Below are 13,288 nucleotides of genomic sequence, written 5' to 3'. Positions count from 1 at the left end.
CACACACACACACACACACACACACACACACACACACACACACACGTGAAATATCATGAAATTTACTTTTACTCTTTTCTTCTTTTATTTTTATTTTTTACAGCAGGAGCACACATTTTGCCAGGAACCAGTCATTGTGTAATGTGAGGTGGAGGGGACCAGACACTGCAGACAGTCCCAGACAAGTGGGTCATTCAAGAATCCAGAATCAATGCAAACAGAGGCAGGATTATGTCGTCAGGTTTTGTGGTGCACCTCTTATGAATGGAACAGCAATCATACATCATTCCTGTGAAGGTACGAGGTACAAGTTGACGATTTGCTGTGTGGTAAGGCAATGTACTGTAGCATCTTACAATGTAGGTAAAAAAATAAATATCATCCTCTGTTACAACAATATCCTCTACATTGCACCAATAAGGCAGTAGAGGGCCATCTGCTGGCCATCACCACCTAATAATAATATGGAAGACCTGTCCAAAAATAACCCCTACACTGTAGTCCATAGACACTAGTTTGCTACTATAGTGGCTGTAATACCATGAGTAAGATGAAAACTTCCACCTTGTCTTAGCCTATCAGAGGGCAAGGTGGTGCTATTAGCATCTTTCCCATACAATCTAAACCAGGTTTGGACCCAGTCTAAGTTTATGATATACTATGTGTATAGCACTGTCTGGTGACACCATTGAACCAAAATGAGGTGGTGACACTGAAAGAAGTGTGATGGAACTTAATGAAAATTGAAGTCGCACAAGTCTAAGTATTACATGAAGGCATCTTGCTGTTAATAGGTAACATGATTAAGTGGAAATAGTCTGTGAACCGGTTCAGTCAGTGGGAATTGTGCCCAGATCCAAAGAGGTCAGTATTGATGATCCAACAAAAATCACACCATAGTATTTGGAAGCAAAGCATATTCTTTATTAAGTGTACAAAAACAAGTGCAAAAATAGTGACTCATTGTAAGAGCTACACAAGCATGGCTTTGCCCTAAGAAACCTACACATCAGTCATTAACAGTGGATACATGTTGAAATGTGATAAAAGAAGTGCAGTTCAAACAGCATGATGGATGACTCAATGGTGCAGTGAGCCAGAATACAAGGATTGCAAAGTCTGACCTTGGATTCACAGCATTTGATAAGTACCAAGTGCCAGCTAATGAAACAAACTGCAAATTCATCAGCATTCTCCCTTTGATTTCTGCATAATTCACAGTCTAGCACATCATATCAAGCAAACACACACACACCTTTGGCCCATGAGCTTTCCCACACAAAGAAAACTTCACACACAAACACAGACAGACATGTACAGTCACACAACACAGCTGACAAACAACTTGTAACTAAACCACGCAAACCTATGACCAGTGTCGCAAGACATTACTGCAGGAGATTTGTGGCAGCTTTTCACAGACATAAGTTAAATTGTATTATTAGGGTTGATACTGTGAAACCCGGCATGCAAAGAAAACACTAACTGAGCCACTCACACTAAATATGTACTCATCTAAATGTTTAAGAACACTGACTTATGCGGAAGAGGTCGTATATAGTCTAGAAGTAGAGTATAGAGAGAATTTAGTGAAAAAATAGTTGCAGAGGGTGTAAAGTGGTACTACTTCTCATAATGGCAAATGAGCTATGAAATCGATCTCATCTAAGGAAATACCAATCCAGTTGCAACTCTGGCACTGAAATGCATGAAAAGACATTGAACAAGAAGCAAAGCTTGACCTAACTGTGATTTAAAGGCCTCTTGGGTTGTGGTGCAAAGCAATAGAGAAAGGCACACAGCTTGTGGATTTAGGGTGGGTTATCCGAAGGTTATCCGACACCAACACCCCAAACAGAGCACAAACACACACACCCCCGCCCACAGAACAAATCCAAGCACTATGACACCAATCATCCCGAGCAAAATGTTATCACACTCCTCCTCTCCCTTACAATATGGTGCACTTTTGCTTTTTCTTCTTTTCGGCCTTGCCCTGGTCAGCCTTCTTGGGCCCATAGACGCTGGAGAAGCAGGCTTGGGCAGTGACAGGCTCCCTCAGACTCAGCAACCACCTGCCCTTGCCATAGTAGGCCAGAGAGCCCAGCTCCATCTCTTCCACCAGCTCCCCCTGCTGGCCCTCCTGCTGCAGCGCTAGGATCTCCAGCAAGTCCAACCCTGTCTGGGCCGGCTCCACACCTTCTGCACATCCCAGGGTGATGTGGGCACGGCTGCCAAGGGGCAAGGTGTCTGCGGACGGGACGACAGACTTGGCTTCCTTCTCTGCGTCATCAGGCCACAAAGCCAGTTCACGTTCGGAGAGGGCCACCCGGGCGCCGACAGTGCGAGGCGTGACAAAGAGGGCACTCAGTAGCAGTTCGAAGGCAGAGCCATACAACTCCTTCACAGCCTAGAGAGTAGGGGAGGGAAATAAAGGTAAGGTAAAGTTAGAATGTGACAAAAGCTGCAAGGAAATCTAAATACAATATTGAGAAAAAACACACAACACAGGGAAATATCAAGCAAGTCCCATCATGAATATTTTGACTTACTGGTTTCTCTGCATATTCCTTGGCTCCCTCTGCTTTGCCATAATCACAGAACTTGGCAGTGCAATGAAGAGCTCCTTTGGATTGGAAATACTGCTCCAGGTCCACCTCCTTCTCAGCCTCACCCGTGACTGCAACACAAAGCAAGCTCAGTTGTCTCAAGCAAATTCGAGATATTAAAAAGACTGATGGATACATTTCACAGTTTTAACAGCCATACTTAATTCAAATTCAACTACTTGGGTAAAGTTAATTCAGGTATACTCACAATCAGTCAGGTGCTTCTTGAAGGCCTCCAGGGTGTCCAGTGTCTTCAGGAAGTCCATGGACGTGCATCTGACCTTGTCCTGGACACTGGGGAGAAGAAACCAGCCAAAGAAAAGGGGCAGGGTTGTCTCTTCAAGCGGAACCTTCATGGCCTGGATCTGGGCCTCCTCTAACCCACGGCCAGTCTTCTTGGCCAGCTGTGACAAGTCTCTGTTCCACTCAGTACGGGGCTCCAGGTAAATGGCCACCAGCCGGTGCTGCTCTGCCACCTCTCCCAGACGGGCCAGCCGATCCTGGGTATGATTGGTATCATCCACCACCACCACCGAGGCAGCAGTTCCTCCACTGCAGCAAGCCACTATAGCCTCATCCAGAGCTTTGTATCCATCCACAGATGTTTCTGGGCTCTCCGGCTTCACCCCATGGTCATCAGCACAGCAGACAGTGCAGAGATCTTGGTAGCTATCAGCAATGGCACGTGCCAGGAGGCTTTTGCCACTCCCAGGGAGGCCTCGGAGGATGATAAGAGTGCGGGAGGTGCGCAGGGTGACCTTGGTCTGCTCCTGCTCCAGGAAGGCAAAAGATAGGGAGCCAGGAGCAGGAACCTGCTCCTCCTGCTGCTCCACCTTATCTACTTCACCTTCTGCCTTTGTATCTGATGCCACATCCTTCACAGTTTCAACTTCAGCTGGTTTCTCAGATTCCACTTCCTTAACAGCCTCAGCTGGTTTCTCAGATTCCACTTCCTTAACTGCTTCAGCTTCTGCCTGGGTCTCTGATGCCACCTCCTTCACAGTTTCAGCTGGTGTCTCTGATGCCACCTCCTTCACAGTTTCAGCTGGTTTCTCTGATTCCACTTCCTTAACAACCTCAGCTGGTTCTTCCAATTCTTCTTCCTTCATGTTCTCTGCTACTGCCTGTATCTCTGGCACGGTCTCCTTCACAGTGTCAGGTTCTACCGCTTTCTCTGGCTCTGCTTCTTTAATAGTCTTGGACTCCACCACCATCACAATCTCAGGTTCCTCTGGCACTTTGTCTGCTTGTTCAATCTGTTTCACTTCCTCAAATTCTGGCTGTGTTAAAGGCTCAGACACTGCCTGCAACAGTTGAACAGCCTCTGGGACTGGTTCTCCTGTTTTCTCTGGCGCAGGTTCAGTGTTACTCTCTGCCAGAGGCTCATCCAAAGGCAGAGGTTCTGGGCTTTTCTCTGGCATTGGCGGCTGTTCAGGCTCCAGGTTCAGGATGTGTTCTGGGTCTCCGCACAATACTGAAAGTGGCTCAACGACCTTTTCTGGTTCTGGGATTTTTTCGGGAGACTTCTCTGCCTCTGGAGACATCTCTGGTTCAGACATTTTCATTGGTGATTTCTCTGCTCCCATCTCCATCTCTTGTGTTTCTTCAGATTCTATCACCATCTCTGGCATTTCCTCTGCTTCATGCCCGTTCACAGCCAATTGCAGAGTTTCTTGAACCGTGACTGGTGATTTCTCAGGCTCTGTAGACTGCCCTGGTGAGTCTAATTTTGACACAGATACTTTCTCCATTTCACTCGCCTGCTGTTCCTGAGTTTTTGATGCGGTGTCAAACACCTCTTGGGTCTGTTCAGCATCCATATTTGGGCTCCTTTCTGGCAGTACGTTACACCATGTACCTTATGATAAAAACACATGTTAAGGTTCAGAAACAATAAAGGTCTTATATGTATAGATGACATACTAGTTTCTCATCGCAATAAGAATGAGACTGGGAAACTGATTAAAGAAAAAAATTAGGATGAGAACCCTCTCCATAGAAACATGATCAGGTAAAATAGTTTTTGCCTAATTACCTTTTGTTGTTCAACTATCACTTCAACAGCAAAATAAACAGTAAATTAATTAATTAATTAAGAGTACAAATGTCAAGATTGAGGATACCACACAATCTAGAGGGAGGAAGTCCAATGATCCCTTTTGAAATGTCTCCTTAGAGAAAAGGGAGCAGCCTATAAGACTCTCCTTATGTAATTACTGCAGGGCTTTCTGCTTCAATCCTCTCTGGGGAGCCTTGGCTGAAGGTCTAGGTCTCTACAGTTGCTGCCCAGACTGTCCAATACCTTCTTTCTACTATTCAAGATTTATTCCCGAGTGATCAAAGTGCCAAAAGGAGTGCGGGGCGGGCTCTAGGCCACACCACTTATTACTAATGAGGCTTGAATATGATTTGCGCACTGTATTTGGATGGGTGTGAGGTTGATGGCAGATGTGTGTGTGTGTGTGTGAGACTGCATGTGTCTCAAAGCTCGATACACGCAACACAAAATCATCTCTAATATTATTTAACTGAATGTGACTGTCCACCGTCTAAATAAAGAAAACGGTACCTTTTATTTTTCTTGCCAATGAGGTTTCTAATCACACAATAATTGGTATTGTATAACAAAACGCTTAGAAATAATGTCGTTTTTAATTCTATATTTTCTGGTGCATATCCATGACATGAAAGCCAGATCAAAAGCAGGGGCGTGTGCTGTTGACTAGGCCAGGGTGAGGGTGAGACACGAACACCTGCTACTGATACCAACCCTTGGTGTGGGTGGGAAGACCTTGGTCCTTGCTGTTGGGACGCTTTGTCAACACGAGTAACAAAGAAACTATTTATCCAGGTCCAACTAAAGTATGATTCAATGTCTTGTTCGCAATATTAAATGGTCAATGGCGCAATACCGTGACATGGAAAAGAGCATGGTCATCCCTTCACAGGCTGGACAAGTTCGCCAGCAGACAAACATTAATCGACACAACATTTCATGGAAGTAATCGAACTGCTAATCTTCGGTCGTTTATAGCTTAAAAATAACAACATGTTATGTGAACCAGTAAGTGAACGTACGCAACTTGATGCAATAATGTAACAATGAAGCGATTAAAACGGGGAGTGGCTGCATGCTACGCTAGACAAAACAAATCAGCGTGGTCATGCCAGCGTTCGTGCCACGTACAAACAATTACATTTCCAAGAGAGAAATGCGCATCAGGCAGGAACACATATTTAGAATAATCCAACTTAGTTAGAATAGAATTTATGACAGAAGCTTCGTATCGTCTTAGTCTAATTTACTTGACTTATTTATTTGCAATCGTAAATGCATATGTTTTTTCTTACCGTGTCTGATGATGGTTAAATTGTGTTAGACGAGCAGATGCTGGCTGTGCAATCTAGCTGTTTCTCCACAGACTGAACGGAGGACAGTGCTAGCACAGATATGCGCTCAGGAAACAAAACGGAAACTAGTGCTCTTGAGCTGAGCACGCGCAAGGTTTATCTCTTGAGGGTGAGGAGGGTGCGGGGTTGCAAATTGATTGCGCGCCCCCGGTCTTCCACGGCGGCCACTCCAAATGTGTTGATGCTGCATTGATTTGATCTTTGGAACACCGAAATGTCCAACTCAGAACTGTCAGAATTGGCCAATTGGGAGTCACATTTGCGTGTATCGAGACAGTGTTCGTTTATTATTCCACATGTCATCAAAGTCAAGTGACAATGACAAATCAACCGGGCGACGGAATTTTGTGTCCCATACTCACAATAAAACCCAGAATAACATATACATTCAATTATTCTCAAATAAGGGACACTTTTTTAATGTAAGATCAATCTGTCTCAGACATCCCAAAGCAGTGGGCAGAAATCCCCAGTCAGCTGCTTATGAGTCAGAGCAGCAGTACGCAATATGCCAGCTGCAAACAATGATATCAGGGGAGCAGAAAAGGGAAGTAGTGAAACAACGTGAGTTCTGAAGGGTAACTATGAAAAAGTCTACTTGGAAACGCTACCCATTTCCTACGTATGCACTCATTCCCCCACATTAATGAACAGTGTAAGGGATGTGTTGTAAACTCTCAAGTCAAGTCCTTTGCTAAAGTGCACACTCCAGGAACATGATAGAATATTGAGATGCAGGAAGTCCACAGTTGTACAAGCCTACCTCTTGAGGTAATTACCCCTAACTACACTTGTCTATAGGTAGCAATATATGCAAGATCACCATGTCAACAGATGGCAAAGCAAATGTTATAGAAGATACAAAGTATTAGTGTACATCATGGGTCACCAACAGGCGGCCCATCAAAGCTTCCCATCGGGCCCGTGGAATATTTATGTTTTTTAAATATGAATGAATTCAGAAAATATGAGGACGGAAATACCGTTTAGAACATATAGGGCGCGTTCGTAAATTCGTCGATGCGCACACTGGATTCAACGTCGTCATGGAACCAAGTAATTTGATTGGACTAGAGGCAGTCACGTGGACGCTCTGACTCTCTCAGAGCGAATTTACGAACGCGGCCATAGCATATATAGTTCTTCCAATGCAGGACGATTCAGACCTAACTCATTCACAAAGCTGCAACCTTGCATCTAAATAGCAGTAGCAAAGCTGAAACTAATTCCCAACTTTTATATGGAATGCGGCAGACGTAGCGCCTATTCGCATGCAAGAATGAGGGGACACTCATAGATCGCATTTAACATTCTCCACATGCTCTTGTTTAACATTTCGTGTTATAGCCTATTTTTTCACATGCACATTATAGTGACTTAAATAACAACTAACTTCTCAGTCAAAACATGAATGAGGTAAATGGCTCGTTATGCTTGTAGAACCCAGACAGCCCAGAGAGACGCACCAGTTGCCCTCTCGTTCAGATAACGTTCTGCTAATAATTCCACTGGCATGTCCATATCCAGCTTTTAAGCTTGCAATATTTCTGCGACGGGTCTCAGGGTATGATTCTCTGAAAGCTGCATGCCTTGTATAATTGTAACGGCGAAGATTGTATCGTTTTTCAACAGCTACCGTTTCAGTGCAGATGAGGCATACAGGTTTTGCTTTACTAAATGTTGGCAAGATGAATGCGTACTTGTCAGTCCATTCCTCATTAAAGCTGCGGTTTTCCACGTGAATTTTACGCTTCAGGTTGTTTGAGAGTGACATTTTGCATGATTGATAACTGAAAATTATTACAATGTGTAAAAGTGAAGCCAAAATATCTTCATCGCCCCCTGGTGGCTGGCTGCAGTATAGGTGTCAGGAGTCTGTTAACACTGATAATAAGCCATTAATAACATACATTTTGAAAGAAAGTGAAAATATTAAACAATAATATGCTAATTATGCCTAAATAAATATAAGTCCGGCCCCCACAGTGTATGCTTCGATTCTGAAAAATTCTGGCCCTTGGATGTAGTTGGTGACCCCTGGTGTACATGTTTCACACACAACAGTAAACCAACCAGATTATAATGTTGTTATGAAATGGGCTCCAACTTTATATAACACAGACCACCTCAAGCTTACCAATGTTGTGCTTAGCATAAAATAATTCCTGGGTAATTCTCAGCCTCTGATAGTTGTATTTAGATTAACAGTTACCTCCTACTTGTGCCAACAGCTCTAAGTAGTAATAGATTTTTTTGGCTCGTTAAAGGAAGCTGACAGACTCTGGAAACATAATTCATAGCTGACTCCAGACAAGTTTCTATAGCTGTGCGGTTTCTACATTTCTAAATATGTTTTTCAACAAAGAAAAAGAAGGACACAAGAAACTCAAATGCGGCTTAGAAAATAATATTTAACAGACCGTTTTTATTAATCCCCCTGTGATCTCTGGGCTCTCAGATGTCTTTAAACATCTGTCCCCCAGATCTCCTTACAGGTCTTGTATGTCTCACTGCGCTGAATGTTGCCTTGCCTCACGGAGAGCCTAAAGGAGGGCATGAAAAATCTGGTCAGTGAACCACGTCTAATTTTTAAGAATGAGATATAATTGATGAAGCTTAACAGGGACAGGAGAAGTTCAGGCAACCTTCTGGATAGCGTCCCTGGCAGGGTCATCCTGAAGCAGCTTGGCTCGGTCCAAGGCTCTCTCAAAGTGGGCAATGCTGGATTTGAAGTTGCCAACCTTCACTGAGAGGTACACAGAGGGAAAGGGAGCGTGGGGGATCAGTTCAAAGCTTATAAAGAAGATAAATCACTGTTTTATAGTAAAGCAACTCTAATGTGTACAGGGTGATAACACTTCTGATCTGAATCTAATCATGTATACAGGATGTATTATCAATGGATCTGAAACCAGCTCCACATACACTCTATCTGTGCGACTAACACGCTGGCGTTCAGTTGCCACTTCTCGTCCGCAATTTCATCGGCTGCAGCAAGTGAGCGAGAGCCATAGTCACGGGCCTCTGCGTGACGTTTTAGCTCCAAATAGCAGCGGCCAATCTCATGGAACAGCCAGGTCCTCTCCAGACCGCCATGGGCCAGAGGGATCTTCTCCTCCCATCTGCCAAAATGTAGGTTTCAAGAAAAACATGTATGACAATTTCTTTACTCCATTTGCAGCAGTGACATAATCATGTGTGCAGATATTTTCTTAGGTTTCAAGAAAAAGGCAAGAAAACGCAATATTTACCCCCCTCTCAGTTCATTTCCTGTAAAAAAACAAAACCCAAAAAACCCATCTCTTTTCATCACACAACATGGACACAAAGTTGAGTGTTCACTTACGCCTCAATAGCCTGTTGAAATTTTCCAATTTGGGCGTACACTCGTCCAACGTTGTCAAGAGCCCTTGACATTCCATCTGAGTGTTTACTGTTGGACAAGCAATGAAAGTATGTTAGAAACTTGGGGTTATATTCTAAAAGTTACCCATACCTTTCAAATTGAGTGCATATGTTACGGTACATGTGGGAATACGGTACATGTGGGAAAACTAGGGTTAGGTGCTAGGGGGTTAGGGGTAGGGTTAGGGTTAGACATGCCAGCATGTACCAAGTCACCCTAGCACCTAACCCTAACCCTAGTTTTCCCACATGTACCGTATTCCCACATGTACCGTAACACATACACCACTTACTCACCATTGTCTGGCCAGCTCCAGGTCCTTCTGATGGTTGTCCAGTGCTTTATCCATTTCCCCCATGTCAAGCAATGCATTGCCAATGCAACTGTGTAGGTTACCCAGGATCTCCTTCTTATTGAATCCTATTATGTTCTTATCCACCTCCTCTGACCAGCCTTGTACAGTCTTCATGACCTCACGGGCCTTATTGACACTGCCCTTTGCATTACCTGCAATTAAGGCTGGAAAAAAATAAAATAAATGAAAAGCCTTTATTAAATATTATATATATTTTTTTTACTATTGATCAGGCTGAAAATAAAGCACTGTGTGGCAATTTTCATCCTGAGGTCTCTCACCTGCGTCAATCTCCTCAAAGCTTTTGAGTATGAATCGGGTAGGGTCTGAGGGTGGACTCTGACGAGTCTTGTTCCATTTCTGTTGCATGAGCTTACGATCTCTCTCCCGTGCATACATGGGCTTCTGTTGGCGCCAGTACTCAGTGCGAGTGTCCAGATAGGTGATGCCGTTGAGGAGGAGGTCCCGCACTCTTCCCCCACCCTGCATCTTGCCTCTAACCAAGTCTAGAGGCCATTTATGAAAATGTTTCGATTTAATATTTGCCTTATACCACACATTGGGCCCTATAATTCATGCTGATAATGAATGTACTCCAACATCAAGTAAAGACAAATCTCAGGAGGTTCAGTGATACGAACATACGAGTAACAGCATTGCATGTGTACACTGAAAGTCAGTGGAAATTAAATACCGGAGCAAGTTGGGCACAAGGAGGACCCTACCTTCATCTTGCAGTAGCTTCTCTAGGTACTCCTTGTCACTGTAAAGCTCCCCCAACAGCTGCCTGCTTGTCTTATCACTCTTGGGTGAATTCTGGTTCTGTTTTTTTTTCTTCAGGGTGAAAATAAACACCTCTGGCTGCACCTTCTTCACCTGCCAATCATTATACAGACCAAATGATGATGACACTCTGTACATGAAGAGGGGACAGACACTGTGTATTGTCACAAGGCATATTACCTCATCAGCCTTGTGAATGATTTCCAGTTTTACAGATGAGGGACCTGGGGTGGTGGAGAGATTATTATAATCAGAACAAAAGTAGTATAATGCAAAATGTACAACCATCTGTATTGTGAGTATTATGAGGTAGACAACCTGCTGTACAACCATGTGTATTGTGAGTACTATGAGGTAGACAACCTGCTGAGATTGCACCTTTAAGCACTTACTGCCCACTGAGTTCTCAATAGCTTCTTGGGCCTTCTGGATGCCAAGTCTGCACTCCTGCAGCTCTGGCCGCAGTTTGTGCCCCCTGTGGTAAAACACCAGGGCGAATTCAAAGTCTCCCATGGTGTACAATGCCTCTGCTTTCTGATACAAACCCTGGAAAATGAGGATGAAGAAATACAAACATGATTTTTTTTGCCAATACCCTAAATGCTGAATCTGCTGCACAGCATACCGATTCCATAAGTTTAGACTGGACCTTGAAGAATCTTTTGTCCTCTTTGAGAGAGGCCTCCGCATCCAGCAATGCATTTGCAGAATCCCCCATCTTTACATAGCATTTTGATCTGGCAACCAGGCAATTTTTGTCGTCCGCCCGAAGAATCAATGCCTAAAAGAAATGTTTACGAAATGAATCAACATGGTTGAACCATAGTATGGCTTTTGCAACGGATGTCATAATTAGACTAATTTAGTAGAAGTCTCTCAGCAAAATGTGTTGTCAACAAGTCATTACAATATTGGCAATGACAACCACCACATGCACAAGTAGTAAGATGCATTAGATTATATTTAGCTAAAGCACAGTAGTGTTGGGGAAATACTTAAGGCATGGGTGTCGCAATAGTTTGCGAAATGTAGAACTTCATCATCAGCTATACACGCGCTCCATGAAAGTCTATGCGCGTCAGCTAGTTAACCGCTAGCAAGATTAGCTGCTTACCGTCGAATAGCTTTCGATAGCCTTGACATACTCTCCTTTCTGGTACAACTGGGCCCCCTCTGACATGTAAGTGGAAAATGTGCTCTTGGGTCTTTGGTCTCCATTGTGTGACATGTTTGAAAAATATGAGCAATTACAGCAAGCGAGATGACCTGTCCTTGCAAGCAGGGTTTCGTGTTGTTCAAATAAAACCGCATCAGTGGTATCCTAGCAACCAGCCTGTGACGTGTGAAGCCCGCTGCCTTTGAATTAACGTCCAGACCTGCTGAATTACAAAAGTATGTCTGGTGTTATCCCATGGTTTTATTTTTCATAACGATAATGTACACAACTGAAGAATACAAATGTATCATTTTATTTGTGTTTTGCTCACTTGAAACCAAGCAGAAACGAACAACCAATCACTAACTCAAGAACAATAGGCTACAGTGCAGCAACTCAACATCAACATGAGTAGGCCTACAAACAAGAGTGATTTAAGGAACCTTATCTTGTACTTTTACTTTGTAAAAAAAAAAAATACACCAAAAAAAACAAATATAAAATCCAAATAATAAACTCAGGCCAAATAAGTTTTTGAGGGGCAACAGCTCAGTCAATAAATTATCTTTTCTTATAGCAGGTTCCTCTGGTGTGTAGAGGACAGGGACCAGGTCAGACCCGGGCTGGGTCCTCTGCAGGACACGTCCTGGACCAGCCTCGCCTCGTCAGCCACTCGCTTTCCTGCGTTCTTGCCGCCGGTGGATCTTCATATGAGCACAACGACTCTTCACCCTGTCAAAGACTCTGGACAAAATGTTTGTGTGTGGGAGGGGGGTGGATGGACAGACAGACAAACAGACATGAGTGAATTTGGAGGAACAACGAGCTAAACTAGTACTCAAAAGGAGAGAGTAGGGGTCAATGAGCCAGCATGGCATGATCACCTAGGGGCCGTTCAAGACGACAGCGATATAGACTGGATACAATTCTCATGTGACAAATGGAAAACCACTTCTTTATATCTGTATTTCTTCCTAGAACATTCTGAACTTTGCTCCCCTAGTGAATACAAAGTGTTCTGTATGTTTCCACTGACCGCCCACACACTTGACAGGTGTACTGACCGCCCACACACTTGACAGGTGTACTCCAATGCACCTCCTGTAGGCTGCTCCTCCTCCAATCCTCTGGTTCTGTCTTGCTTGGTTAAGGACCTTCTAGGGCCACGCCGGCCTGTCTGGTTATCCTCAACGTACCCAGGAGACCCGGCCTGCTGCACACAGGCATGATGGGTATGACTGCGCTGAACAGTGGTTGACTTACTGATCATTGAAAATGGTACTCTATGTTATTAGTATCTATTCCCCCGAAGTATGCCTATTTGGTGTATCCATAGTAACAGTAGTAACATGTAGTGTATACCCAACTAGGGTGCATCTAGAGTACAGAGTACAGCACAGTGTTTTATTTGTATAGTATAGTATAGTGGATAGTGTACATAGCCTTTATTTATGTAAACCAGCTCTTTTCCCTTCTTGTCTTTTAGTTTTTTTTTTTCCTAGCACCAGGGGAGCCCCCCCTCCCAAATTTCGTTGTTTGGTACCTGTACTATATCAATGACAATAAAG

At 43.8% G+C, this 13,288-nt stretch overlaps 2 protein-coding genes across 2 annotated transcripts; both read right to left on the bottom strand.

The window, feature by feature from the left end:
• Positions 1-941: 941 nt before the first annotated feature.
• Positions 942-4,372, bottom strand: cnp (2'',3''-cyclic nucleotide 3'' phosphodiesterase). Its single transcript, XM_080523924.1, has 3 exons — positions 2,818-4,372; positions 2,553-2,680; positions 942-2,410 (listed from the first exon to the last, which is right to left on the bottom strand). Exons 1-3 carry the CDS (start codon positions 4,358-4,360, stop codon positions 1,952-1,954), a joined length of 2,130 nt encoding a protein of 709 aa, XP_080380050.1. The 5' UTR covers positions 4,361-4,372; the 3' UTR covers positions 942-1,951.
• A 4,155-nt stretch (positions 4,373-8,527) lies between these two features.
• odad4 (outer dynein arm docking complex subunit 4) lies at positions 8,528-11,792 on the bottom strand (the record flags this gene model as incomplete). The annotated part of the gene is made up of 11 exons (XM_080524431.1): positions 8,528-8,563; positions 8,666-8,766; positions 8,946-9,142; positions 9,367-9,453; positions 9,723-9,945; positions 10,063-10,287; positions 10,507-10,657; positions 10,745-10,788; positions 10,957-11,110; positions 11,214-11,345; positions 11,679-11,792. The coding sequence occupies 11 exons, from the start codon at positions 11,790-11,792 to the stop codon at positions 8,528-8,530; spliced, it is 1,464 nt and encodes a 487-aa protein (XP_080380557.1).
• Between the last annotated feature and the right edge of the window lie 1,496 nt (positions 11,793-13,288).

This window comes from Nansenia antarctica (genome assembly GCF_963989245.1).
Source record: "Nansenia antarctica genome assembly, chromosome: 2".
NCBI lineage: Eukaryota > Metazoa > Chordata > Actinopteri > Argentiniformes > Microstomatidae > Nansenia > Nansenia antarctica.
Note: the sequence above shows the minus strand (reverse complement) of the source record. Positions and strands in the feature narration are given on the sequence as shown.